General features: G+C 42.5%; 1 protein-coding gene across 3 annotated transcripts; it reads left to right on the top strand.

Moving 5' to 3' along the window:
* The first annotated feature begins 31 nt into the window (after positions 1-31).
* Positions 32-27,983, top strand: LOC119449929 (uncharacterized). Of its 3 annotated transcripts, none has more exons than XM_049665533.1 (13): positions 32-165; positions 818-911; positions 2,100-2,204; positions 7,057-7,289; positions 9,089-9,285; positions 10,554-10,812; positions 13,605-13,712; positions 14,363-14,508; positions 15,832-15,927; positions 17,314-17,526; positions 20,359-20,427; positions 22,746-22,903; positions 23,521-27,983. In XM_049665533.1, exons 1-12 carry the CDS (start codon positions 132-134, stop codon positions 22,854-22,856), a joined length of 1,665 nt encoding a protein of 554 aa, XP_049521490.1. In that variant the 5' UTR covers positions 32-131; the 3' UTR covers positions 22,857-22,903; positions 23,521-27,983. The 3 variants fall into 3 exon arrangements, with proteins under 3 accessions (XP_049521490.1, XP_049521491.1, XP_037569151.1); XM_049665534.1 differs by lacking the exon at positions 32-165 and adding an exon at positions 282-331; XM_037713223.2 differs by lacking the exon at positions 32-165 and adding an exon at positions 393-661.
* The last annotated feature ends 4 nt before the right edge of the window (positions 27,984-27,987 follow it).

The raw sequence follows: 27,987 nt of genomic DNA, 5'->3' as shown, positions 1-27,987 counted from the left end.
CTGCCTCAGTACCGTCGATAGCATAGAACCAACTTGTCGATAGTCATCGCTGCAAGGCATGCGTGCGTTTACAAACTGCCCGCGCCAGAAATGGACGCTGCAAAAAAAAAAAACACGTGATCAATCAGCTGATGGCGCTTTCTGTTTACAAAATGGCTGCCACCGGTACGTATGCATGCTTATCTCAGTACATTTTTTTGTGTTGCTTTGCAATTAAGGTTGCATACAGTGTTTTATCGATGGATAGTGCGACGCCTCCTCACGTATTTCTAACGGGAAGCGCAGGCAGAATTAGAAATGGATTTAAACTAAAAGTTCACGAAATCCTTACGTAAGTACTTTAGGATTCGATTGTAACGTAAAGGGGGTGGAGTGAAAAGTAACAATAAAAATTTTACGTGACGTTTGCTCCATTCGAACATACCCATGAGAGCAAACCTTTAACGACAGCTGTGAGTGATCTCTTGTTGCGCGTTGCCCTGCTGAAAATAAAAATAAACCTAAGGTGTTCTGCGCCTAAAGCCGGCAACAAGTGAGTGAGTCAGTACAGCGCGCACGGGTGGCCGGCTCGTGTCATGCTGCGCATCTCTCTCCACTTGCACCGTTCTTGCGAAACATGCTGATTTCAACCATTTGTCTATGGAAATCTGAGGCTACATTGGTAAGTTGTGTCAGCATGAAGACGCGTGCTCATTGATATGCATGGGAACTTATTCGATCGTTCGTGTAATGCGACGCCACAATAGTGCTCGGGATCCTGCATGACAGGTGTTTTAAGGAGACTTAGATTAATGTGATCTTTCATTTTTGTTGTAAGGATTGATTGAAATGGAGGGCTCTACGACGTGGACGTCAGATTCAACAGAGGAAGAGACTCGTTCCTCGGAGGTTCGTCCTATCCGTCCATCACTGTGAGTGGCAGCTGTAGTGTGTGTGTATATATGTAAGGCCTAGAGTGACTTTTGCCGTGCAAGAAAAATAAAAATAAAATAAAATGCATGCGTTAAGAAGTCGCTGTGGTGCTTGACGCACTGCAAACACTGTACTTTTTCTGTAGTGATCTGTGCATGTGAGGCCATGAAAACTTCATAAATTTGTAAATTCAGTCTGTTTTAATTATTGACGTCTTTTTAATATATATATTAAATATTGAGGTTTAAGTTGAACTTCACCCTTTGCTTTTCGTGCCGCTGTCAGTACTGAAATTGTTGTGGCAATATTATGTACGCTATATAATTAAAGCAACTTGACAATGTAATAGATTTTTATTTACCAGCTCATAGCAACAAGTTCTTTGTCAGTTTCACATTAACCTGTTAACATTGATCCAGTTATGTTCTAAGTTGAACATCTTCACTTAGTATATAACCAGGCCAACTCCCTCATTTTCTTTTGCTAATGAATTTTAGATGAATGTGGTAATTCTCTTCATAATTCTGTTATACCTCACTATGAACATACAGTTTACAGGAGCAATGAAGTACAGTGGACAGAGCAAAATAGTATACTTTTTTCTAAGCTCTGCCCACTCTTAGAGGCAATCAAGTCACCATACAACACATAATGCGCAGATCCATGTTCCAAATGGCAATCCTTTACAATCTTATAATTGGCCAGTTATGTAATTATGCTACAAAAATTCGCATGTTATTGATGGCAGCAGCCCTTGCACTTATCCGTGCATTCATCATAAATGTGCATTTCCACAAAATTCTATAAGGTAGTGCACATTCTTGTGGCCCGTGTGTATTGGTAGCACGTAAAAGTGCTTAAAACCTGAATATGTACATTATTGGCTGTTTGTAACAGGGAATATTGTCATCCAACCGAATTCAGCACTAAGCTACAAAGGAAACCCTTAGGGCTCCTCATTAAGAAAGCTTTGCAGTTTTTCCAGGGATTTGAACCTGAGACCAGGACAAATTTTTCCTAAACTGCGAAGCTTTCTTTCTGAGAAATCCGTACGGGTTTCTTTTGTAACTTCGTACTGCATTCAGGTGGATTAGAATTGTTCCTTTGATAAAATCTCTTCAACCTTGCGGGATTCTGCAGAACTGATTTTACAATTGGCTGTTCACCTTCGAATGCTGTTATTACAGGGTTTTAGGTTCCACTTCTGATCCACTCTGGAATTGCAACCAGAATTTTGGCAACTTTCTCAGTGGCCCTCCTTCACTGAGATCTGACGGAACAAGCACCATTGGGTATGAAACTTAACCAGATGCGAATTCTGGTTTTAAAAGTTAACTATGGGGTTTCTTCTTGCAAGTCCAGTTTCCTTTTGCATTATAATTTATTATTGTATTTCTTTTCTTCCTCTTCGTGTTGTCTTTCTTCTTCTTTTTTTTTATTTTGAGGAGGAGGTGACATTTTTGTTCACTTAGTTTGGACCACGATGTAAGCAATAAAGCAATATACTTCAGGCCCCATTGGCCCCTGAGCCGGAGCGCCCCCCCCCCCCCCCCCACGCAGCTGTGGCACATGCGCCGGCCGCAGCTGCTTGGGGGGCGCTGCGGCTCAAGGGCTGACGAGGCCGAGCCGTAACCTAGGCAACCTAGGCGATTGCGTGCTTGCGTTTCAACGAACGCTCGTCCCATCGGCGCGTCTGCCGGTTTTGCGCCGCACAAGATCTGGTCGCGCCGTTGGGCGGAGTGTCAACACCTGAAGTATATTTCTTACACCGTGGTTTGGACACATGATTTCAAAACTGAAGGCCAGGCCCTTTGAGTGTTGTTATGCAGCATATGCATAACAACACTCAAATGCTTTGATTACCACCAGCATGATTGAAATGCAAACTGAAAATAACCGGCTAGAATGCCAGCTATGCATAATTACATGGAAGTGCAACATATAATTGTTCTATGGTTGGTTTATAAGCTGGAGTATTCCCAAGTGTACGTTTTGTTGTCTGAATTGATCTACTGTTACAAACACATGTGAGACTGGAAAGTGAACAATCCATTGGAATAGTTCCGAAATTGTCCACATCTCCTCACAAAACATTTTCACCAAAAAGTTTTTGAATGTGTTTTCCATGAATGGAGTTTGTCGGTATTCATATCAGGGGGGGGGGTCTGCCATGCCTTTGTGGCTTTCCTCTTCTTTTCACTGCTTAAACTGCACTTGAAGCTGTGCTGCTGTGCCCATGAAAGATGATGGCCACCATGCTTTGCCAATTTTTGCACTGAGCTTTTGCATTGGCATAATCTTGAAATAATGTGCATGATCATCTGCAGTGTTGCCCAATCTTATGGGCCACCATATCACCACTGTGTTATTATTCCCCAACACCAGGTGGTGTTGCCATCTTAGCAGTGATGAGATTCCTGTGCTTTTGTTTCTGCCAGAGGCACTACTTAATTGTGATGTGAAACAAAATCTGGGCAGTGACGATGGTGTTTAAAAGAGCATATGCATGTAGGGAAAATTGACAGAAATTTCAATACATTGAAAGAAATAACAGGCAGTCTTTTGAATTTAACTGTAGCCTTCCAACTGCAACTACGTGAACACTGCAAGTACGTGAACAGTGTTAACCTTAGATATTGCAACATGCCATATTTGCCACGCCATGCCAACATGGCCACGCCGATATTTGGACGAGGAGGGAAACGTTTCTGGGCTGTTCCTGTTTAAGACGTGGACTCCGAGCTGTGTCTTTGTACTTCGCCCGCGACATGACTAGTGGAATGATCTAGGTGTCTGCAGCGCATGGGGAACCCATGGGGAGGAGCAGATTGGGTATCACAGGTCTGCCTCGCCTGACTTGTAGTTGTAGTCGACATCCTGTCCAGTCTGGACCACAAGGGAGTGAATTCGGGTGGTAGTTTGTGTAGGTGGCAGCCGTTTCTAGCTGCAGGCACTGTGACTGTCTCCAAAGTGCTTGAAGGAATGGCGGAAATTTAGGAGCGAAAGTACATGGTACCCGGCACCTCCACCAGTTATGTCACAGGTGAAGTTATGCTTGGAGTCCACGTCTCTACCAGGATCAACCCAGAAATTTCTCCTCCGTTTCCACCCAAATGCACACACATCAGTGTGGAAAGCGCATACCCAATAGCGTGTGACCGTATTGTCTAGCAACTAAACCGGTTTCTTGAGCACATTAGAACATTACTTATATTGTGCTGTGTCTTCAGCTATGTTAACAAAACTATAAGCAGTAATTTGATACATTGAGCTATAGCACACGCAGAAGCTTAGGGGACAATGATCTTCACTGCTGCACATTGAAAAGCAATTTTTGATTGTCTCTATAGGTTATAAAAATGTCATAGAATTATTTTATATAGTGAATTCCTTCTGTTTTCCTTCTCTTTGCAATCCCGTACCTGAAACTTAGTGCACGTCACAGCGATTCAGCCATGTACTCTGTGCTTTCACGCAGTAGTAAAACTGAAACTGTGTTGTTAACTCTTTCCGTACCGCGCCCATTGGGCATGGTTAGCCCTCTATCGATGTTTGAAACGCCGCTTTCGAGACCTTCCGTGCCGCTCACCGACATACTGCGCTATCAGACGTGAAGGAGGAGAACTATATTTTAGTTTTCAAAGCAATTCGCTTTTTTCCCGTGAGGTGGTGATTTTTAAACGCGCTCCGAAGTTTCGCGATCGTCAAAGGAGAACGAAAAAATGTTTGACTCCAGAAACGGCGCATGCGCTTCGGGAGATCGCAGATATCGTGATTTTGCTGCCTCTGTGGCTGATCTTATCGATACATAGAATAGCAGCGAGTCAGAGGATGCTGACTTTTCGTCGGACTTTGAGTCTGAAAGCGACGACGACGCAAACCAGCCCGGAATATCGGCTGGCGGCAGCCAAGCACGCCCAACGGTAGTGCTTGCAGTTAAATCTTTGTAGCGAAATACCTGTTCAATGAAAAATTTTGATCTTTTTGGAGATAGTGCCTAATAGACGGCAATACATTTTGTATATCTCATAATTTTCGTAACATTTTTTTTCTTAGTAGATACAAGCGTGTCTTTACAAACTTTGTTCAATTTTATTAAACAGTCTTGATTTTAACAATTTATATCTTTTTATGACATACATCTCATTAATAAAACCTTTGTGCGTGAAAAGTGCATTCATTTTGCTTTCTGTTTATGTATTACATTAACTATTGAGTGCAGTAGTTCCTTCAGAAAAAAAAAAAAAACATCTGCCATAACATACAAAAAACACTTATTTTCCCCATGGTAGGGAAAGAGGTAAAGTACAACTTCATTCGAAGACTGGTGGAAATATTTTAGCAGAATGTCTACAAATGCTTTTGTTGTAGTGCTGTTTTAGACTGCTGACATTCCGCTGCATTTTATCTGTAAATAGTCTGCTGGCCTGGAAGATAAGACAATGTGGAGTGGTCTACCTTGAGGCTGTAGGCATAGTTCTGATAAGGCTGAGAGCTTATGATAAGGTTACTTAATGGAGGGAGGAGAGGTCTTTCAACCCTTGGGGTTATTTATCTAAAAAGTGTTACAGGCTAGCTTATTGTCTTTATCAGTACATTCCTTTCCTTTGAGCAATTCAGGGTTTAAATCACTGGACTGGTTTCTTAGAATTCTCATGGTCTTCAGCATTTCATAAATGTAAAAAATGGAGAGATAAGTTCTCTTATCTCTGATTTCATAAGAGATCCCTGGGGAACTTCCTATGATAAATTATAAATTATAGTGCATAATCTTGGTTTATGAGAAGCTTCAGAGTAATTAGTTGAAGATAATGTGGGCACGCACACAATTTAAATAGCAGAGGAAATTTAAAAACAGTGTGCAGTGAACAAAAACAACAGTATGGTGAAGATGTAACAGCCAAAACAAATAAGTATTTGTTTCAGCGATATGTCTATAGTAGTCAAAGTAGCCAGAAGATGTTCTTATATTTCTGCTTCGAAATGTGCTGACTATAATTGTGTTTGTACAGTTTGGAAGTTGATTAAAAGATGGAATACTGCTGCCAATCTCATAGTGGTTGCATAATAATCGCGTAGTCTTCACTTCTCAAGACCATTTGCCTGATTTGTTAATTGTTCTTTTATATATATATATATATATATTTATTAGTGAGGACTGCTGTTTTTTATGCTCTGTTGCAATAATATTCATGGCCATGCAGGTTAGTTTTAGCCAATGCTCGTGTGCTGTTTTTTTATGCTTATTTTATGCAAAGAAATGGGCTGTATGTAAAGAAATATGAAATAAAACAAGAAATTTCAACTAGTAAGGACTAGTAATAACCGGATGATGCAAAAGTAATAGAAAAAGTAAAAATTAAATAAGTTTAAAAATTGTTAGCTGATGTGATTTTCACAGAAAATATAGAATTTTTATTGATAATCGATCGAAAAATTTAATTACCAGACTAGTTATATTTCTGTATGCATCTTAACTACTGTATACATCTTAATAGAATTCGAAGGTATTCACATAGTGATACGCTTAGGTGATGTACATTTTCCAGAAGCACTGGGATTTAAAGTGGATGGAAGCATTAACTAGTCAGCAGTCAAAATAAGCGAGAGATTAGAGTATTGGTGGTGAAAAAAAAAAAAGAAAAGCTGAGGAGAGATTGATAGGACCGGATTCGTTACAGGCCTAGGTAACGGTACAAGGTAGGAAGAGAAAAAAAGATTAAGGAGATGTAGACAAAATGCTAGACTGAAAAGCATGTATAGCAATAGCATACCTGATTAGCTAAAGCAGGCTAGGTGACGATTTGTTACCACCTTGTTTCAAAGGGGATGCCAATAAATCATAATCATCATCATAGGGTTCCTCGACACCAAGTTCTAGTATTGAGGCACCCTAGTTGTACAAAACTACTAACGCAACTGAAGCACCACCTGTTGGTGGCAAATATAACTAGTAGGGTAACAAAATATTTGATGAAAAAAATGTATAATGTGTTTCTGTGTATTTCTGTGAAAATGACTATACTTTATGAAATATTGAATGTTTAATTACTTTTTCAGGTTACTTTTGTATCACCACAGCTCTCTTGCTGTACTAAAAACCAAACTCAGCAAATTTTCTCTTTGGGCTCGCCATTTGTATAGTGCAGTGCGGAGGAATTCACTTACATCACAGTTCTACTGCAACCCAAGGGAATGCCAAACTGAGTGCTGCCCCGGTGCATCTGAAGCTGTAGGACACACATCCACATTTTCAGTGAAGCAGTCATCTCAGTTGCCGGTCTGGCTCTGGCTCCTCCTTGCCCGATGCCTGCGGGTGCCCCTGCCAGGCAGAAGGGCCTGCCGTTTTGTTCCCTCAATTGGACTTCTGCTTCAGGGTAAGAACTCTTTCTGTGCAGTGAGTGTAGTCTTTCTGTGCAGTGAGTAGTAGTCAGTGTTGCTATTACAGCAGTTTTCTGCTAGATTAGCAGTTTCTTGGCTTGTTTAGTGGTGTGTGGTCAGATAATATTGCAGCCGTAACAGTTTTTCTTAGTGGTTTTCTGCGTTTTACAAGGTGGTGTTGTCTCTACATGTCCAATAAGAGCTTTTAAAATAATCTGAACCCATATGCGATAGTTTTTTCTTACATAATGTGTTTTCATCACCAGTGTTTCCAGTGTATGCCATTCCTATTAATGACGCTGTTGGCGCTGCGATGGAAAATTCTGGACATCTTCCCAAAAGACTTCTTCGGCCTGCTTTGGTAGTTTACAGCACAATAAGCAGGCATTTTATGGGAAGAAAAGAAGAAATGCCGAGCTCCCATGCACGCAAGGTGCTGCTGCAATGTTGCAAAGAGCCAACTTCTGGGACAAGGCTGGCTCCAGTCGAGGGTGCTCGATGCACTATCCAGCCCCCTGTGGTAGAGATCAGTGGGCCACTGTGCAATGTACACTCTCCGCCGATATAAAAGGGAACACTCCATTTGCGTTCAAACAGCATTTCTTGCAAACGTGCAAGTCAGAACCTCACTCACTGCTATTTGTTATGTTGTTCTGTTGAAGAATCCCGCTCGCATAAGTTTCCTCATTACAAGCACACACAATGAAAATTACTGGCTTTGAACACAAATTCGGTGTGCCCTTTCCTATTGGCGCATCCACTCCACATGCATCCACTCCTTTCCTTTTACTTATCATTATTTACCACTGCTTTTGCTTCTCTTCGCTACCCGCTGTGGTGGCTCAGTACTGATGGTGTTCTGTGGCTGAGTGCTAGGTTGCAGGTACGAATTCTAGTAGTGGCAGCTACATTTAGATAAGGGCAAAATGCAAAAACGCTCATGCACTTAGGTTGATGTTATATAGGTTCATTTTCATAAAAAGTTCATGTTGAAGAACCCTAGGTGCTCAAAATTAACCCGGAGACCTCCACAATGGCATTTCTCATTGCCTCATTGTTTCTTTGAGATGTTAAAATCAATCAATCAATCAATCAATCAATCAATCCCCTCTTCCCCAATGCAGAATAGCAGGCTGGAGCACACCTACTGAGGCCGAGCGGCCTCTCCTGTATATAAAATATTTTCTTAGTGGCAAGGGTGTGCATTTAGCAAATGGCAAATGTCCTGGCTGATTTCGCGTGAAATCTTTCTTAACACAGTTTTAGCAGAATAATGAAAACATTCAGCAACACTAGTGGGTTTTAAATGCTGTTTTATCAGATTCTTGTACTTCAGCAGAATGGCAAAAGGGATTTGCATGCAGTGTAATGTGAAATAACTGCACATGCCTGTTTTTGAACATTTTATGATGTAAAATATGCAACAATAAGAACATTGCCATCAAACCTAACAAGTGCTTTTGATCTTGTTTTCTTGTACTATTTGAGGCTTCACTGCAATAATAATGAATACTTGGGGGGCCTTGAAAATGCCTGCTCAGAATACTTTGTTTCTCCGTGTTGAAATTCTTGGATGCGACTTCATTATAACGAGATTTGGCTGTATCTGCTTCTGCTCCTCTTCCCTGCAAAACATGAGTGTCCTTGCTGGCTCCCACACAATTTCTCCATTTCACCTACCCTATGAGACTTCCTCAAACACATACAGCATAGTGAGCCCGTACACAACTGCTAGTGCCATTAGTAATCTTTGGACATCTCTAATTTGCTGGTTCTCCGAAACCTTGTTTTGCAGCCTTGACGGTGCTGTCATGCATTGGCCTGTGCCTTGTGCACATTGCCTATGAAGTGCGGCTCATCATGGTGTCGCACGGGGAATCCAAGACCCTCTACCGGTGTATCAGTATTTTTTTGGTGGTCAGCTGGTGCATCTTTGGACTGTACGGGCGACGGCTGGCTCGCAGGCTGTTCAGCCACCCTGCATTCCTCAAGGTATGGCACTTGGTCGACTCACCAGATGGGCAGCTTTTTGCTCCTGACCACTGTCTCAGTTAAGCTGAAGTGCAAATACTACTACAGACTAGTATACCTGAGCTAACATGAAAGTTTTGGCTTGTCATCAAATCTAGCATGGAGGTTACATACTGCAGCCTATTTTGTATAACAAACTATGCAATTTTATGATCTAACAGTCGTGATAGACCTCATTGGCATCTCCCTAGGGTGCTTGTAATGCAGCACTTTTATGCACAATTATCATGTCAGAAAGGAGTATTCAGCGCAGCCTACATGTGCTGAATACTCCTTTCTCGATGCACTCTACTATACTAATACTCGATGCACTATCCAATAAAAAAAGTCACAATTTGCCTAAAAGGCGTAGCATTAATTGCAATAGCAAATTGTTAGACAGCTATATAAAGTGAGGATAGTTTTATCAGCCGTATAAACTTTTAAACATTCGCTTACTAACTAAATTAACATGCATCGTGTCACGCATGCACAGGCAAACATAAACACATCTCACTCGATGACTGCAGCCAATTGCTGTCAAAATGTGTGAGGCAGGAGCAGCAGCAGCAGCGAGCGAATTGCCCTTCATGCTGCCTCTTGCTTCGGTGTGATCTTCAGTGCACATGAAGCTATCAGCCCTCAGCGCGCCTAAACTTTGTAGCCATTGCAGATCGCTTTCAAGATAAAGCCTGCGCGGCCGTGCTCAGCCACACCATACGTAGCCACTGTCCGAGTAGAACGTCCCACCGGTGCCTTGCACGCAATAGAAGACGGTGTGCTTCTATAGACGGTGTGCTTCTATTGTGGAGGCACGGGGAGGCACGCACGAGACCGTGCCACCATCCTTGGCTCACCCTCACACACTTTCACTCGCACCCACAGCGTACGGCGTGCAGCTGCGATGTTATCACCCTTAGATTTTATGCAGAACATCACAGTGACGACAACGACGGAAATGCACCTGGAGTGTCCATATAATTGCTCTCGCAATAAAAAAGCAAGGGAGCAGGTGCAGTGTGTGTGTGGGGGAAAGGAATCATTTCCAAATTCTTAGCTTTCGACCAAAGATTCTTCAAACAAATGTTCATCTGTATCAAATGAGATAGACGGGGACTTCCGGGCGAGACTGGAGCACTGGCAAAGCAGAGCAAAGAGAAAAAATTTCACACAAAATTCTTTTTTCAAGTACACCAGTCTACGTGTTTATAGTATTGTGAGCTGAACCTTTGTCGATTGCCTGCTTTCAGGACATCAGGATGCACTCCAAGACTTTGCTGAAGATCAATGCGGCGGCCCTTGCCATAATATTGGGAGCAGTATTTCTGGCTGTGAATGCATACAGTGCACGCGCCATGATACAGGGCGAAACGTGTGCACTGATTGGTTTCCCACGGGCTGTTTGCACCATGCATTTTGTCCTGCGTGTCATCTACTCGGTCTTCTCATTGATGTGGCATGGTCTGGTGTGCATGGTTCTGGTGTCGGTTGCACGAACACATACCATAGGTGAGTGGGAAGCTCCTGGCCTGTTCCCATCTGGCCTTTCTATTTGTTTCCTCACAGATGTAGCTAGTGTCTGCTAATGCAGAAATCGCGGTTCGTAGTTAAAGGAGTGAAAGGGCTTTTCAGTCAACTGCAACGCTTTCTTTCAGAGAAACCTGTATGGGTTTCCTTTGTAGCTTTGTTCTACATTTGGGTGAATGACAATCTTTCATTTCATGAACCTTCCCCCATCTTGTGGGTTTCCGCAAAATTGATTTGCCAATTAAAGGAGTACTTTGAAGATCTTGTATCCCGCTTTTTTTCTAAGGCAGCTAGCTATTTGCTCCACAATTATGGTACAGAGCCTTAATTCCTCAAGTGTGCTGCAAATAAAAAAATGTCACAGTTTCGCCCTAAGAGCGAAGCAATGAATGCGATAGCAACACAGCAATGTCATACGAAGTAAGGTGAGCGGCTTTGGTAGCAATATGAATTGTAGTAAACATGAGCTGATTAAGTAAGCAGGTGTGCTACGCCGTAAGTAGACCGACATGAAGAGAGACTCGATGACCATGAGAAGAAATGGTGGTGTTGATGAGAAGCGCTTCCCGTGGGCAGCGCGTGTGAAGGGACACACCTGTAGCGCTGCACTGCCGATCCGGGCAGCATTGCATGTGTAGCATGCGTTGGAAAATGTGGCCCGACTATTACTAACTGAATGAACAAGCGTGGTGTGAGCGCGCACAAACAAACATGAATAGATCACACTGAATGACTGCAGACAACGACTGTCAAAACGCCGGCAGCAAGCCCATATGCCGCAGCAACGGGCGAAGGTACGTGCGGTCTATCGCTTCAACGGAAACTAACGGAAACTGAGCGGCGAATGCACGGCGCATAAAGGTCAGAGCCGTGTGGAGATAAGAGACGGTGCGGGCGAGCGACGAACGCGGCTGTTGGCAGAGTAGAAGTGCGCCCCCCCCCCGCTCCCTCCGGCGCTGGCTTCCTGCTTCCTTGCTTGCGCGTGGGAGATTTGAGTGCGTTCACTCTCCGTGATAGCGCACGTCCCCGCACGCTTCCGCTCGGGCATACGGCGCGCGGCGAAGATTTCATCTATAGGGAACCTCACGGCGACGCCGACGGCAGAAATTTGGTTGAAGTGTCCATATAATTGCTATCGCAATAATATTTACAGATTGTTTAATCTGACCAGTCAAAAACGCGAAGGAGGCTATTCATGTCGACGAAACTAGAGGTGATTGTCATGTAATATCGGAAACAACTCAAGCATGTGCCAGTCAGCCTGGTGCGAGGGTTGCAGGCCATACAATGACTGTATTGCCGAAAGCTGCCTAATTGGTCCTTCCAGTTCTGTGCTTCTCTTGGAAATGCAGGGAAACCTGCTCTCCCCTCTTGTCCTATCGAATTCTGCAGCACAGTCATTGTGTGTGTGTGTCAGTGGTGTCGGCTACCACGAGGCTGCTGCATCAGGTTTCGATGACGAGAATAGTCTCCTGCTTCGCATCTAAAGCGACGCTGCACTTGATGCGTGTTTTGTATGATTGCAGTAAAAGGTAAAATGATTAATATTTGTTGATATCAGGCTCCACGGCACAATTACAGGCTCAACAGCTGTGTACTAAAGAAAAAAAGAAGGCACAAATGTTGTGTCTGTACTCCTTTAAGGTCTTGTGATATTTGTCTGATTGGTTGATAGAATGATTGATTAGGTTTTGTGCACGAAACTCATTACTGCATTTAGGGCTTGAAAATTACAGCATGAAGTAATGGCATGTGTGAGAGTAAAGACAGTCACAGGATGCACAGAACAGCACTCAAGGGAAGTTATCAGAGCTTTCCACATATCCACTAGTAAATACTGCATAAGCCAACCATCCTTCACCCTATCCCAAAAAGATATTGACTATCTGCACACTTGGATTCTGCTTGTTTTCATTCTTTCTGCAGTTGTACATGCATATAGTGCCCATGTGAGCTTTATATTTAACTACATTGCAATAAAAAATAAACAGTAGTTAGGAAAGCATATTTACTCTGGCCCACATCATTTCTTCATGCTCAAATTTCTAAGCCATGAATACGTTCCAAGTAGCCCACCTTTCCATTCTCTTCTATTTCTGAGTTGTGTGTGAATGTACATGCTCAAAAACAGTGTTCTGCATATCCTTTGGTGCTGCATCCTAGTTGATGAAACGTTTAATAAGCAGAATGACTATCCCCAGCATCTCACTGTTCTTTTTTTTTTGACCAGATGTAACAGAGATTCGAATTAATGCAGTGAAAACCTTCCATAATGTGTGAACTTTTGCTAGCTGTATGGCCCAAAGTTAAATTTAATTTGTATTTTTTTCGGCCAAAACTGAGGGCAATGTATGTGGGCAAAAATTCATTAGAAAAAAGTAAATAGAATAACATTTTAGAAGAAAAGCACTACCTTGGGGCAACCTTTTATAACTAGTTTATGAAAGTTAAGTGCTACTCTATACTAAAAGTCTTGCTTAAGAGAAGTCTCCGTGGCCACTGTAATTTTTTTTTATTTGTTAGTAATCAATAACTAGAATAGAGGCCCAAATTCTTGGGTGTATCGAGGGAGTTCATTTTTGCCAGCCCTGCGTTATACATTTGTGTTATTCATAACTCTACTGTGATGTTGCACCTCTTTTTCTGATTACAACGCTTCCTAATGTAAACATTGAAAAACTGAACATCTGTAGTCAGAAGTTGTAATGTACGTGAGCTGTTACATTTCCTGTTTTTTTTTTTTTTTTTTTTTATAAATTGACATTCACTTTCAGGTATACGAAGGTTCATCACGGAGCTCGAAGCTGATGCAGTAAACTATGAAATGTGTAATGCCAAGCAATATTATGGTTCTCCAATGACAGCTGAAGACATTTGTGAAGGTCAGTGCTCCTGTTGTCTCGGAATATTGCACTGGCATAAACATGTTGCCGCAAGCATGATGCGCTGACTTATACTTTAGGTTACAGGAATAATGGCGATGAATGATCTATTTGGAAAAGATAGGTCCATGGATTTATCGAGAAATTGTTTGGTGTAAAGTACGGAGACTGAGATTTATGAGCTCGTTGGAAAGTTTTCCTGCCTCAGATGTAGGACGCATACTATAGATGGTTATTCGCGCTGCACAAGAGAGCTACATTGTTGTCTCCCATATCTTTTAGCATCCTCTTGTTGTTGCTTCGTGGAGCCATTGCAGCATACTCATATGGCTGAGAGTTTGGTAGCATGGGCAAAATGCTTCGCCAGCTAAAGACAGATGAAAACAAGTAGAAAGAAACAAATGTAAGGCCGAGCAGTCAACTGTATGTTGTCAAAGTTTTTATTACCCTTAAAAAGAAGTAGAAAAAGGAAAAATAATGATAAAAACAAAAGGATTAGCATTGAATCAGTGAGATTCACAGATTATATTTTCTGATTCTTCTTTTTTTTTTTTTCAATGCTGTATCTCAACTTCTTTGTCCTCTTTGCAACACGACAGTTCGTAGGTGTGCATCTACATTTACGTGAACTTTGTCTGTTTACTTACCAGAAAGTGTTTGGATTGAGAACAAGATGTCTGCGAGTGGCTCTTACATTCCGGATGACTGCTACAGTCAGGGTTCACGCAGGCATGTCCAGCTGCGAAGTTGCGAGGATGGCCCACGCATTTCAGTTCTCACTGGAGCCTATGATGCTGTGAGTATGTTAGGGGCTGACTTTCTTTCTGCAACCTGTGCTTTTGGCATCCTCATGGGTTCAGGGTTAACAAAAAAATGTTGCGTGGAGGAAACAGGACAAATGCTCTACCTATTAGCTTCTTCTCTGTGCTTTTGTGCTTTTCGATGTGAAAAACTATTCGAGTGTGAATGTGACCCAACATGAGCAAATGTTTGTATAATTTGCATGGCTTATGTGTACGTTTTCAGGGAAGTCTAAAATTTAGCATGACAGTGCTTTGGAATTTACCATTTATGAAGCCTGAGTAGTCAAGTTCAAGGGGTGTGAAATTAAGGCTCTGGATTATCACAGATGAGTGCTTGGTTGAAAACAAAAAAATTGGGGACACCTGCACAAATTTCAGCAGCTATACATCGTACCAAGTAAACAGCTGCCAGTAACATCTAGCTTCTTTCACTTCATTACTGGTTTACTAGGTGCCATGTGCTGTGGTATGGTGCAGTGAGAGGCAAGGGCTGTATAGCACTTCTTCAGTAATAACGCCAAGGGTCTTGTTCTTGACTATTTCCATCCGCGCGGTTATGTCTCGGTGAGTTGTTTTGAGATTTCGGTAGGAAGCAGATAGGATTAGCGCTGACCTCGGCAAGGACACTCATTTGCTGTAAGAGGTAGTTGTGGTTTATGGCTGAGTGAAGAACATATACGGCTTTAGTAATTATGTTGTGCCAAAGATGGTTAGGGCAAGGTGTGGTAATGCACATTTTCATATAATTTACAGAAGCGATATAGCCATTTATGAACATTAGTTCCTTGAATGGAAAGATAACGAGAATGACAGTCTCTTTCAGTATTTGTTTATGTGTAGGTAGATAAATAACTAAATATCTAAATGGTCTGGTGGTGTTTGTGCCAGTTACCTAAATATTGGGGGCAGTCTTTTCCTGTGTCACGTACTCTTGCATAGGAAAAAAAGTAGATACAGTGGAACCTCGCTGATATGATTCTGCATAACACATTCTATTTTCTTTTCCCAATAATACGATTTGGTTGGATGATACGATTTTCGAATGATAGGCTTTATTTTCCTGTTCCCGTGAAGATTGTATAAACGAGGGTCCGCTGTTATCTGTTGCTGCGATCTTTCTCTTTTTTTCGGTTTTAAGTGAAGAAATTGCGGGTATATTGACATTATAGTGTGCTGAACACACCAGTCACTTTTGATAAATGCTGAGTTAAAAATAGTGCTTCTTTTGACATTTCCCTTGATGCTCAAAGGGTGAAATTTAAAGGACCATTGTCACAGTTCAGCAGCACTTACAAAAATTATTGATTTCAATTCAGGATGTCACAAGATCAGCAGACCTGAGTGTGGCCACCTCTCAGGCACCACGAAGCTTGTCAATAGCTGAAATACTTCATGTATACTGGAAGGTGTCGGTAAGTCCTTTGCTCTTGGTAACAGTGCAAAAAAAAAAGTTTGTTGTACAGAGGAGCTTGCTGAATTCATCGTCAAGATCGTAACAGCGCAAACAAGACACGGACAAAAGGAAGGAAAATCGACAATGCAGCGCCGTGTTGTTGATTTTCCTTCATTTTGTCCATGTCTTGCTTGCGCTGTTACGATCTTTACGATGAATTCCAACTAACTGGCCCAACTTGCTGTCTTGTTGCAGTATATGAGCTTGCCTGACTTGCACTACCATTATCTTCCTAGTCTGGGTTTTATTAGCCTGCCACATTATTTTGCTTCTGCATATATTGCAGCTTTGCACATGTGTTGCAGGTTTATTTACTGTATGCATAATGCTCTGATTATGTGGGAGTGTTCAACATGGTTAAACTGAATTTCATTTCTTGCCTACTGCAGTTATAGCTGCAGTTACGGTTAGCTTTTCTTTGTAACTGTGTACAACTTTTGTAGGTTGTAACTGAGGTTGAGCTTAACTGTGGTCAGAGGGCCCATGTAACAAGGTTTTGAGGAACCCTAAATTAGTCTGGGACTCATAAAGTATTCCTTCGAAACTCCATTTTCATTAATTTTGCAGTAAGTGGTTGATTATCAGAGAAAAAAAAATGACGGCCAAACTTCTATTGCTTGAATTTTGTGCTGAAACCTAGCACTGGTACATCGACTAATGTCACGTATCTCAGAGTATTTTCTCATATTTAAGCTGTCGTGGTGCAGATTAAATTCTAGTAACTTGATAACTTCAGTTTATGGCTCCTTTAGGATACAGTGTAGTCAATCTCTACTGATAAAAGGTTAACTAGGCACGAGCAGAGGCGGTCAAAATCTATGACTTCATGGCAAGATTATGTGGGAACCTCAATTTGGCGTCACCACTTCTGTTTCGTTTGTCCATATTTTCTGACATTGCTGGAGCCAAGGGACCATGTCATGTTTCTGTCACGAGCACCGCCTGCCTTTTTCTCTCTTTTTTTTTTTTTTGCTGAGCAGCGCACATCCAGGGGCGGTTTGGCGCGTACTCCATTGGATGATCTTAAGTCAGGTGCCATAATTTCTTACATTGCAGGCAGCGTGTCTGATGTAGAGCCGTTTATGCATGTGACCTTGATTCTCCGGCAATAGGCGGGGCTTTCTCAAGAGGAAGGGTGAACCGGCTTTGGTTTGAAATTTCAGCTGTTTTTGTGGCTGTGCAGCAGCGGTTTGATACTTCGCAGACAGGATCATCGGAGCATGATCTATGCACTGCTCATTTTTCTTTGCAATGCCTGAACTTTTCTTAAAGCCATGTGGCAGTCGCATGAAATTTCTGTTGCCATGCAATGGTGGTTCATTGCTCCCATGTGTCCTGTTTTCAGTGCCGACTGCGCTTGACTGGGCGTGCCCTGCAGCGCTGGGTGGGCAGCCTCATAGCCCTGGTGGTGTTTTGGTGCTCGTCCCAGCTGGTCACCTGGCTGAACCACTTGCCGACCGTCTGGGAGGTGGTGCAGTTTGTCTGCCCACTGACTCTACTGCTTGTCATCACTTCCTCCATTGCCGAGGTCAACTTGGAAGGTTCACGCGTGCTAAAGGTGAGAGCGGATGATAACAGAATGTTGAGGGATCACCAAGTCATTCCTTGTTGTGGTACTGGCATGGACTAGCCACAGAAAAGATGTCCTGGCACGCATCATTGTGTGACCTACTCTAAATATGTGAAAGACGTGAAAGGCTAATTCTAATCTAAGACGTGTGGGTCAGAATGGCACTGTTGCATGACCTGATCTGGTTTTTTCCGTGTTGCCTCAATATGACATATAGTGATATTGAGGAAAAGATTTAGATAAAAAATCAATTGGGGCAGTTTAGATATTGAAAACTAGAGAGCAGTGCAGTTAAATATCATTGTAACAAAATCGCATCTGACATGAAAATGCCTTTGTTACATCCAATATTCATAATGACATATTCATTAGAATCAATGCACACTGTTATCAGTGAAAAACGTCTTTGATCTATTCTGCTATATCCGACAATTTATTATATCCACTCCACTATATCTGCATTCTTATACCATGGTTAAAGTGTGCATTGGATTTACTACTTAGTGGAATTTTTAGCTGAAACATTGTGCTTTTTAAATGTACAGTAAAGGCAAATGGTAGGTCTAGCTGATTGTTGTACCATGGCCCTGAAAATCTATCAGCATTTTTTTCTTCACCAAGAGATGGCATAGTAGTTAAGAAAGTTCTGATTTAAGTTGATAGATTGCTTGACAAGAATAGGCGAAAATTAGGGGTGTGAGAATATCAAAATTTTCAAATACAAATTGAATATGAATACTTAGCTTCGAATATCAAATAGATTATTGAATATTGATATGCACATGCAGGACTTCTGCATCCCAGCTTGTGCAGCAAGCCCCTCTGTTGTTTTCCTTCAGTGTGAGACATCTGACTGACTCACTGTGGTAGAGGCACTGCATTTGCAAGAATATAGCATACGCGCCAATATAATGCGAGGTAGTCTACATTATACTACAGGAAGAAGGAAAAGGACACCTTCGATTGCATGCAAAAAAATTTTTTTTGATTATAACTCCAAGTAAGCATGTGTAATGCATTTGTACTAGTTTGGAATTGTGCTTTTTAGTATACCGCAATGCGCGCAGGCATCGAGGAACGCCCATCGCCTATGAGATCTATACTACAAGCTCCACTTTGACGCGTATTGCAGTAGTGGATCGGCCATCGCTCTACAGGCATGCCGTACGCTGCACGGAGGCTTGGGGCGCTGCACGGACATGCATTGTTGAGCCAGTTGGATTATTATAGCAGCAAACGGCACCAGTGAACACAAGGGACAAGAAAGGAGACCAGGACGATCACAAGGTGCTTTATGTAATTGGCCTGGTCTTTTTTCTTGTTCCTCGTGTTCTCTGGCGCCATTTGCTGAAAATATGTACAACCACGTGTTAGTACAGCGCAATGATTGTGTGCTCACTTGACAGAGTGCCAGATAGAGAGGGTGCTGCACTATTGCAAATAGCATTTACACAGCAGTGTGTGGATAGCTAGTGTCAGTGTTCCACAGAAAGATCCAGTGAAATTAGCAAGTCTAGATTTTTCTTCATGTTGATTTGGAATGTAATTACACTTTTATTATCAGTATTTGACTGCCGTTTACCAAATGTGAATGGGACATAACATGTGATCGCTTCATATGTCCTCAGTAGTGGTGTCAATGCTGTCCCACATTTGTTATTTTACTTACAAAAGCTCCCTTCTAGGTGAAACTGAGACTTTGGACATATTGGAGCTGTAGTTTATTACCTTAGCTGATAATTACTTTCAGGCGTTCCTTTAACATTGGTGGCCTGTACTTTCATTCAATAATCATGTATTGTGAGATCTGCGCAAATCTAGCAATGATTTGCAGTGACCATGTATTTAAAGTGCTGCATACAGTGGACTCCGAATAAGCGAAACTCACTTAAACGGAAATGCCGGATAATTGAAATGAGGGTGCCAACATTGGTTGGCCACCCATGAGCACAGGGTTAATAAACATTGTTTAAATGAAATGCTTCTTGTTGTCAACTCCGGCGAACTGGTTAAACAGATCTGAAAACCAGATCTAAAAACCAAAGTCTGAAAACCAAATCAAATGGTGATGCTAGTGAATAGTTAAGGAAATCGAATCCATCACGCAGTTGCAGGCAAATTAAGGCAAATTAGGTTGTCGAAGTTGCAACAATGTTTCCACCATGATGGCTTCACTAGGGGAGAAGTGATCCCTGAGAAGGAAGAAAAATAAACTACATTTGGGTTGCCACTACTGCTTCATCCACTTTAGATGATGCCTTTGTTGCCTGATCTGACACGACTGTTGGGGTACTATTATCACAAAAGTTCATGGCGAATTATTCTAGCTATGATGACAAATTAGATATTACTATTCCAGTGCATGTTACTGTTTCAAATCAGCTGGCAAAGTCTCCAGAGCTCTTTTGAACATAATGGCTGCACAGAATACTTGTGAAAACATTTGCGCATGAACACATAACTTGTAAATTGTGCAACAGAAGTTTCGATATTCGAAGCAGAGCACAATTGTGCCTGTTTTGTTCCACTGCAGTAAAATTAGGGTGCTCTAAGTTTTTGCAATATAACTATTATTATTGATTTTTGTGACTGGTATTTTTTCTGCCCTTTTCTTCCATTTAAGCAGAGTCTAGTGTAATTCTCAACAGCTGACTCTCTGTATTGAGTGAGAATTGTTTTGAAAAGGGGAAAGAAGTCGGAACAAGCTGTGCGTATGAGTAATGTTGAGGCATATTGCTTAGTGTTGGGCTTAGGTAAAATAGTTCAGGCTGTGCCTTTGCCATCACATGCTTGATACATTATCTTTGTCTCCTCTTGCAGTGCATTCGTCCCACAGAGGAAAGACTCGCAATGATGAATTTTCTTTCAAAAGCGCCCATACAACTGAGCGTGAGTTCTTTATTTTTTGCACATTTTTTGCACTTTAGCAATGCACTAATGCATTGTGGTGTCAGTGAGTATTGGAGGAATGTCATGCAGTTGAAGTGAAAAAGGAAAAGATGTGAAGTGCAGGAAATAAAATTGGCTCTCATGGATTTGTGCTGCCGTAGTAGGCTTTGCAGTTCACTGCCAAATACGTATAGTAATTTCTGTCGCCACTAAGTTCTTACAGAGTGGGAGAAATTACTTAAGTCTGCTTATTCTCTTGTGCATGTCCAATGTGTGCGGAACAGATCTTCACTGGAGCTATACTTGTAGCACATTCATATCGAAAACATAACCTGTGAGGCCTTACCACTGCCTGCACTACTTTTCATGAAAGAGTACATTCAGGCTTACATATTATTTGTTCTTCCTTTCATTTCCTCCTGTGGGAAGCATTCCTGGATACTCTGTTTCATGCAGTGCTGTTGATATTGGGGTTTTATTTTTTGTTTTTACAAAGCATCATTATGGGGGTTTTATAAGAGAGTACCGTATTTACTTGTGTAAGACCCGGACAATTTTCTCTTCGTGGTTGCTTAGTGGCTATGGTTTTGGGCTGCTAAGCACGAAGTTGCTGGTTCGAATCCCGGCCACGGCGGCCGCATTTCGATGGGGGCGAAATGCAAAAACACCCGTGTACTTAGCTTTAGGTGCACGTTAAAGAACTCCAGCTGGTCCAAATTATTCCGGAGTCTCCCACTATGGCGTGCCTCATAATCAGATCGTATTTTTGGCACGTAAAACCCCATAATTTCAATTTCAGAATCTTGGTAGGGTGTGGCTCTTGCATGAGTTATGCATATGACTACCTGCTGAAACCCTGGTCATGGATAGTGTACAGAATAATGCAATAACTGGCCGTACACTAAAGGCCAAACCACATGTGCACTTGCCAGTGCGCAAAAGCTTATGCCTGCGTGCCTACGCATGCACCCCTACGCATGCGCAGATGGTTCGAGACTGATCGTACGCGTCCAAGCATGGCGGGAGTATGGATTTCGGTTCCAGACAGATATTGGGCTCTGGCTGCCTTGCGTTTACACATGCCTGGCTACGCAGCTACGGCGTAGTACACTCGAACACTCAGTAAGGCAGATTTCTGTCATGCGAGAATGTGCTCTTCCTTTACTTTTTGCGCTGATCTAACGGCTGCAAAAATAACAGAATTGCATTTATCAGTATTTCAGAATTTTAAAGCATTGTCATTAACCAAGTACAAGACAATGTCTGCCAAAACGTCCATCAGTTAGCCAAGTCAGTGTGTGCTGCTGTGCGTTTCCTCTAGTTGATGCAAACCGCCATTACTTCCGAGGCACGGCAAACAAGGTGCTCAGGCGCGAGCTTGTGTGCATCTGCAAGCGTACTGTGGTCTGGGCTTAACGTAGATGTTTGTTTGATGCTGAGCACCAATAATCAAGTTCCGCTTCATTTTTCATGGGTTTTTCAGGGCAGTGGAGACGTTTTCGTGTTGGCGACCTAGAGCGGGGTTCTATTTGGCTGGACGTTCTTTCTTTTCATCGTGTCGCTAAGGCCATGGATATACACAGGGGGGAGGTTGTCCTTCGCATGGTTTATATTACTTGCCATATTTTCAGTGTGCCATGACTCCACTATGAGCCTTTTTCGCAGGTTCGTCTCTGTTCAAAGGATTTGGGTTTCTTGGAAAGCAATATTGTGGGCGGCGTCTTCAGCACATTCAGCGACAGCGCTGCGTATTCAGTTGAATGTTCTGACGTCATTCTCATGTTTGATTCTTTCTTTTCAATTTTTGGTTTCCCCGATGTACATTGCCGGACAGTAGGCACGGCTGATTTTGTAGATGATACCTTGAGCTTTTTCTTTTGGTGGACATTCGTTTGGTTAAGGAAGGAGGACATTCAAAGTGTTTATTGGTTCGTGTGCGACATTGAAGCCTTCTTTTTTCAATTCCCTTATTTGGTTGGAGTCACTTTCAAAGTCGTAATCAGTTCTCCCAACCAGACAGGTAATTCGGTCAAGTTGTTTAGCTTACCTTATTGGCGCACTTCCAAAGGTTGTCAGTGTCGTCCATGCTGTCAGATAATCCAACAACTATAATACTTTTAGCGACAGTATCAGCTGATACCAAACGCCATGCATTCAAAATGCAATTTTAGTGAAAATTTTTTGTTTTAAAATTTCTGACTTTGAAAATGGGGAGTGTGGGTATTGCATGGGTAAATATGGTACATTTTGGTTTGTATTGCCTGTTCTACTATGGTTTTAATTAGATTGTGACAGACTACCATCTTTCTCATTTTCAGACATTTGGGTTTTCATTGAGCTATGGCACTATTATGACTGTCGTTCTTGGCGTTCTCATGGCATTTGCTTCGAAGCTCATAATTGTCGAAATTCAAGCCAACACAGGCTGATCTTGTGTCATAGCACTACTCATGAAAGATTGTGGACAGGAAGAGTGGTAAGTCTCTGATTTTGTAGTGACGAGTATGTTGATGTAGGCATGGCATTTAAAACATTGTGCACAGCGCTGTCAATAATAACAGTCGATAAACAAGTTTTTATGGTATGGCTGACATGGCTTTTGATTAAAAATACCTTTTCATTTTCAGAAAGCAGACTGAATTATTGAATGATATATTTAAAGTTGTGTGCCAGTTCCGTGCCAATTTGCAAGCATGACATTAGGGGTCAAAACGGGGCACTAGAATATATTTCTTGGTTTTATTCCTTTTCATGTACATAAACGCTGCAGACATCTCTTAATTTGAGCCTGACAAGGCTTCGTCAGCATTCCCTCTATGATGCTTCTGCTGCGCATCAGACATGCTCATAAAGTAATCCTCGCAGCCCTCACTGTCATCGCCATTTATCACGAAGCTGGTCAGATGCTGCAGTGATATATCCATAATCCAAAAATATTGTGCACTTTGAGAGACATCTATTACGTGTCAAGATGTCGCGTTGCAAATTGGTTATATTTTGTGTAATCAAAGGTGTCATCAAACATGTTATGCCTTATAATCCTCGCAGAAACATTGGTCCACATTTGACTTCTCTTTTTTTTTTTTTTTGAAGGCTCAAGAATGAACAATACCAGTGGCCATGAATCATCCTAGAAGTTGCTGTTGGCGGGAGCTGTGCGTGAACTACTTTGGCAGCTTTCAGGCAAACAGCATCATGTTGACACCGTGTCAAGGAGAATGGCGCAATTTCCGCGGCGTGTTTTTAATGGTTGCTCCTGCAAGCTTAAATGATGGAGCTTGTGATATATTTCAGAGCTTTACCTATTTACTATTTTAGCTGTTTACTCTTGTTGTTTTGATACATCAACTTTTTGGTTGCCTTTGTGCTTCTGGCAGTAGAGGTCTGGCTGAAGCCTGGCTGAAGTTATATACAACAGATATGCAAAAAAGGTCGCTACTATATCAGACATTCTTTGCATAATATTTTCACATTTAACAATGTCCTGCTGTCACAGAGCAGTTGTATGCTTGCAGACCAAATTGAGCACATTAAGTACATTACACTGATACAAAATTCTTGCTCATGCATGATGGCGTCTCCTACATGTTGGCCACAATGTGTGTTTTTGGATCTTTCTAGGAGGAACTTCTTCATTTAGTTATTTCTGTGGGCCGTATGAATTGCACTGCTATCAGTTCATCTGTGTCACAAATAATTGCATAGTGCTTGTAAATGGAACAAAGAGGTACAGCAGACAACAGACGTTGTTGTGCGTAGTCTGCTCTACTTGTTTATCCACTGTACCTGCACTGCACAGTTAATCATACCAACAAGCCCAATCGCTGTATTCGTAAGTGAACCTCGACTAGAAGCTCTTCAACTCTACCAAGTGGAGGGCAATGCTGCTCCCTCGATTGAGGACGTTTTGCTTCAATAATGGACCTCAGTGATTTCTGTGGTGAGTCACTTCAGAAGTACTTCGTAGTCCCACTGCATTTAGCAGAGCTGAGAGGACCTGTTTATGGAATTTTAGCTTGGGAATCTTTGAAAAGCATATTATTTAAGCGCTGTGACCGGAGCTCCTCAGTCACGTCAGTTATGAAACGCCTCATAGACTCAATGTTTCAAAACTTGGGCACAGTAATCAGCGAACAGCGTGGGGTTGCTGACTGTCGAGTCATCTATGGATAACAATGTAAACTATGAAACAGCACTTTTTTACGAGCACAACAGCAAACTAATGTCACAGCAGGCACTCTAAGCAAAACCAGGTTAGCTGTATTTTCCAACATGAGCTTTCTTCAGTCAGTTTAGCCATTTCAAGCTTTTTAGCAAGCAGTGAGTTGCAACGAACACTGGTGGCACGTCAATGTGATAAATAACCTCCCACAGAAAGGTGCCTGACATTGTCTGGAGTTTGACATAGACTTTTGGAGCTCGTACGCACTCTGACTGTGATCACTTAGGACAAGTTGCTGCTGCTCTCAGCTTTGTGCAAGCTGAGGAAGACTGTCGTGTGGGCGATCGATTAAGAATATGAAGGCGAGCATCAAGCCTACTTTCTTGATGTCAGAAGTTCCTCAGCTTCTGTTCCTTTTATCTTTCTTTAAAACATTCCACTATGCTTTATTACTGATTAGCGAAATTATTAGTCACTGAGTGATACTAACTTCACTCCCTGCCACTATACAGTAGAATCTCACTGAATGGAAACCTGAGGGGAGCAGAGATTATATATTCCGATAAACGGGAGTTCCGTTTACAGACAAATATATACAGGAGTGCAGCACCATACTATGTCGTGCACCCTGTTAACACTGGTGTCAGAAATGTTGAGCATTAAAAAGTTAATGTAGCAGCTAGTTAAAAAAAACAGGAAACGACGAGGTGCCTGGTGCTTAAATCTTTATTCTGCAACAAGTATAGTTCAACAAGTATAGCTCGCACAATTCATTTAAAAGGAGAAGCTGCATGCTATCCAAGTCGGGAGCTAACGCCGCCTTCAACATACGGCACGTACCCTCACGATCGTCGCCGTTGTCAACGTCTTCACTGCTACAAATTGTGCCAGGCACTTGCACACTTAATAGTAGCTTCTTCTTTTGGAGAGGCAAATACTCCTCCAGGAGAAAAGTCGTGGCTTCCATCGTACCGCAACAACACAACTAGAGTGTACAAAACAAAACCACCCCCACCACGCCGCACGCTTACGCGGTTTGTGCAGCATTTTCACTAGCCGCAACTGCGGACTAAGCGATTGCAGGCTCAACGCGTTTAAAGGCTGCAAAATTGTGCACTATTCTATCTTCAAAAAATAATATGAAATTATAATATTTGACTAGTTTCCATGTTGTTCTTATGGATACTTTGTGAGCAGGGAGCAACCTTGGGCGTCGCTGCGACGGAAGACGCATGTGAAAGCTGCCAGCGAAAATTGCTCTGCGACATGCGTGACAGAACGATTTTTTTCGCCCCAATCGCGCCATGTGAAACGGCCTATAGAGTAAAAGCTTAGGAGAGACCCCTCAATGTCGCGCGCGAACAACAACAACAACAAAAAAAAAAATGCGGCGGAAATTTTACCCTCTCTCAAATGACAAGGTCGCTGATTCTGCATTGCGCAGGAACATGCATGTACGTACCGACGTCTCAGCCACGCTACCGTAGCCACGCGTAGAAAATGGCAGTGAACCCTTCTTTCTCCTTTATGCTTCCTCTACTTTCTAGTCACGTGTTGACCTTGCACGCTGCGGCTACGGCGCAGAGGGAAGCAGCGGCACTGTCCGAGGCCGGCCAATTAAACTGCCCATGCCGGCAAACGCCCGCTTCCCGATAACGGCAGAAAACGAAACTTCGGGGAGCTGGCGCCGGGCTGGCTGGAGCGGCGGCAGGCGCGCGCGGTGACAGCCGAAAGTGAGGGAGCTACGAGGGAGGGCGAGGGGAGCGACCGAAGCGGCGGAGTTGTCGAGGCAAAATCCGCTTCCCTGCCGCCCTCCTCCCTCACATTCCACGGTCTCCGCGTGCGCCCTTCGCAGTGCCGTGTCGGCGCCGCCCGCTGCCTGAAGTTTCGTTTACTGCCGTTATCGTTTACTGCCGTTATCGTGAAGCGAGCGTTGGCCGGCGTTGGCAGTATCGTGGTCCTCGCTCGCTATGCGCGCCGTGATATTTCACGACTCGCACTCAATATTCTGGTTTTAGCCTCACTGGCTGTTCGTTTGCACCACGTGCCCTTCTCCTCCACTTCGTCTCTCTTTCTTGCTCGAGCACTCCTTGGGGCGCCCGTTTGAGGGGAGCGTTCGCCGGCTCTGCTGACTTCCGTATTCCCAGGCAGCGGCACTGTAACCGGTATTTCGTTTCCAGCAACTGCACTATAAGCGATACGTGTATACATGGAGTGCTATGGGAAAATTAACGGGAGTTTGAAAAGACCGCACTATATCCGGTCCTGCACTATAAGCGGTTACGTTATAAGTGTTCTATACTGTATTTGGACTCAGCAGGGACCCTGCAAGTCCAAATAAATGTATTTACTAGAAATGAAGTGACTTAATAGAACAAGAAAAAAGGTTTCTAAGCGCATTGCCGCACGCACGTATTCTTTCATGTGATGTGGTCCGTGTCTACACTTCGATCATCGCCGTGCTGTCACTACAGATAGACGAAAGCACGGTTAATGCATGCACCAAACCTGCATCCTCCAGTCAACTTTTAACAGAGGTTGGCTGCACTTCGATAGCCGAATAGTAGCGGCTTTTTTCACACCAGTCTTTTTCCGGCACTTCCCTCACTTCATTTCTACCTTCGTTGGCGCAAGCATCGAGGGTGGTATTGGTGCTATTTGAAGCTGCTCGATTCTGAGCGACAAAAATTCACAACAGCAATTCAACAGCCTGTGACTGCTTTAGTATTTATCACGTAAAGGAAAGCTCTGGGTGCCCAGCACATGCCATGTGTCCAGCAAGAATGACTTTCTTCACAGAAGATAGGCGTTGCAAAAAAAAAAAAAAATATTATTAGAGGTTCATTCTGTAGCTTCGTTTATAGGGAGTTGCAAATATTTTGGTTTCAATTAAGGCAAGCTTGTTTTACATTGTTCAAATACAAAACCAACCGAGAGCTTATTGTTCAGCTGAATCAGCAATTTCGTTTAAGCAATTTCTGTTTACTGAGATTCTACTGTAGTGGTAAAAAACATCTGCATGCACATTTCATGTGAGCACTGAAATGTTCTTTTTCCTGGATCTTTGTGTACTACTTGAATGTCACTCATTGTAAACATTGTTGACGCACGTGTTTCGCTATTCACTCATTCACGTTTCACTTGTCCAAGACAGTACACTTGCCACTCGCATAATGTTCAGACATGATCTGCAATGCTCAGGATAAGGCAGCAAATCACTCGACCACATAAATTTTTGTTTGTGGTACAGTGATACCTACTAAATGCAAACGAATCCACCATGTGTATTTTCCTGTGCTTCCATTTGTTCCTAATGCCATGATGGTTCCACTGTATATTCTATAAAGGGCATTATTTTGATATGTTGTATACAAAAATAAAATATACAAGACAAGTGC

This window comes from Dermacentor silvarum, chromosome 4 (genome assembly GCF_013339745.2).
Source record: "Dermacentor silvarum isolate Dsil-2018 chromosome 4, BIME_Dsil_1.4, whole genome shotgun sequence".
Taxonomy (NCBI): Eukaryota; Metazoa; Arthropoda; class Arachnida; order Ixodida; family Ixodidae; genus Dermacentor; species Dermacentor silvarum.
Note: the sequence above shows the minus strand (reverse complement) of the source record. Positions and strands in the feature narration are given on the sequence as shown.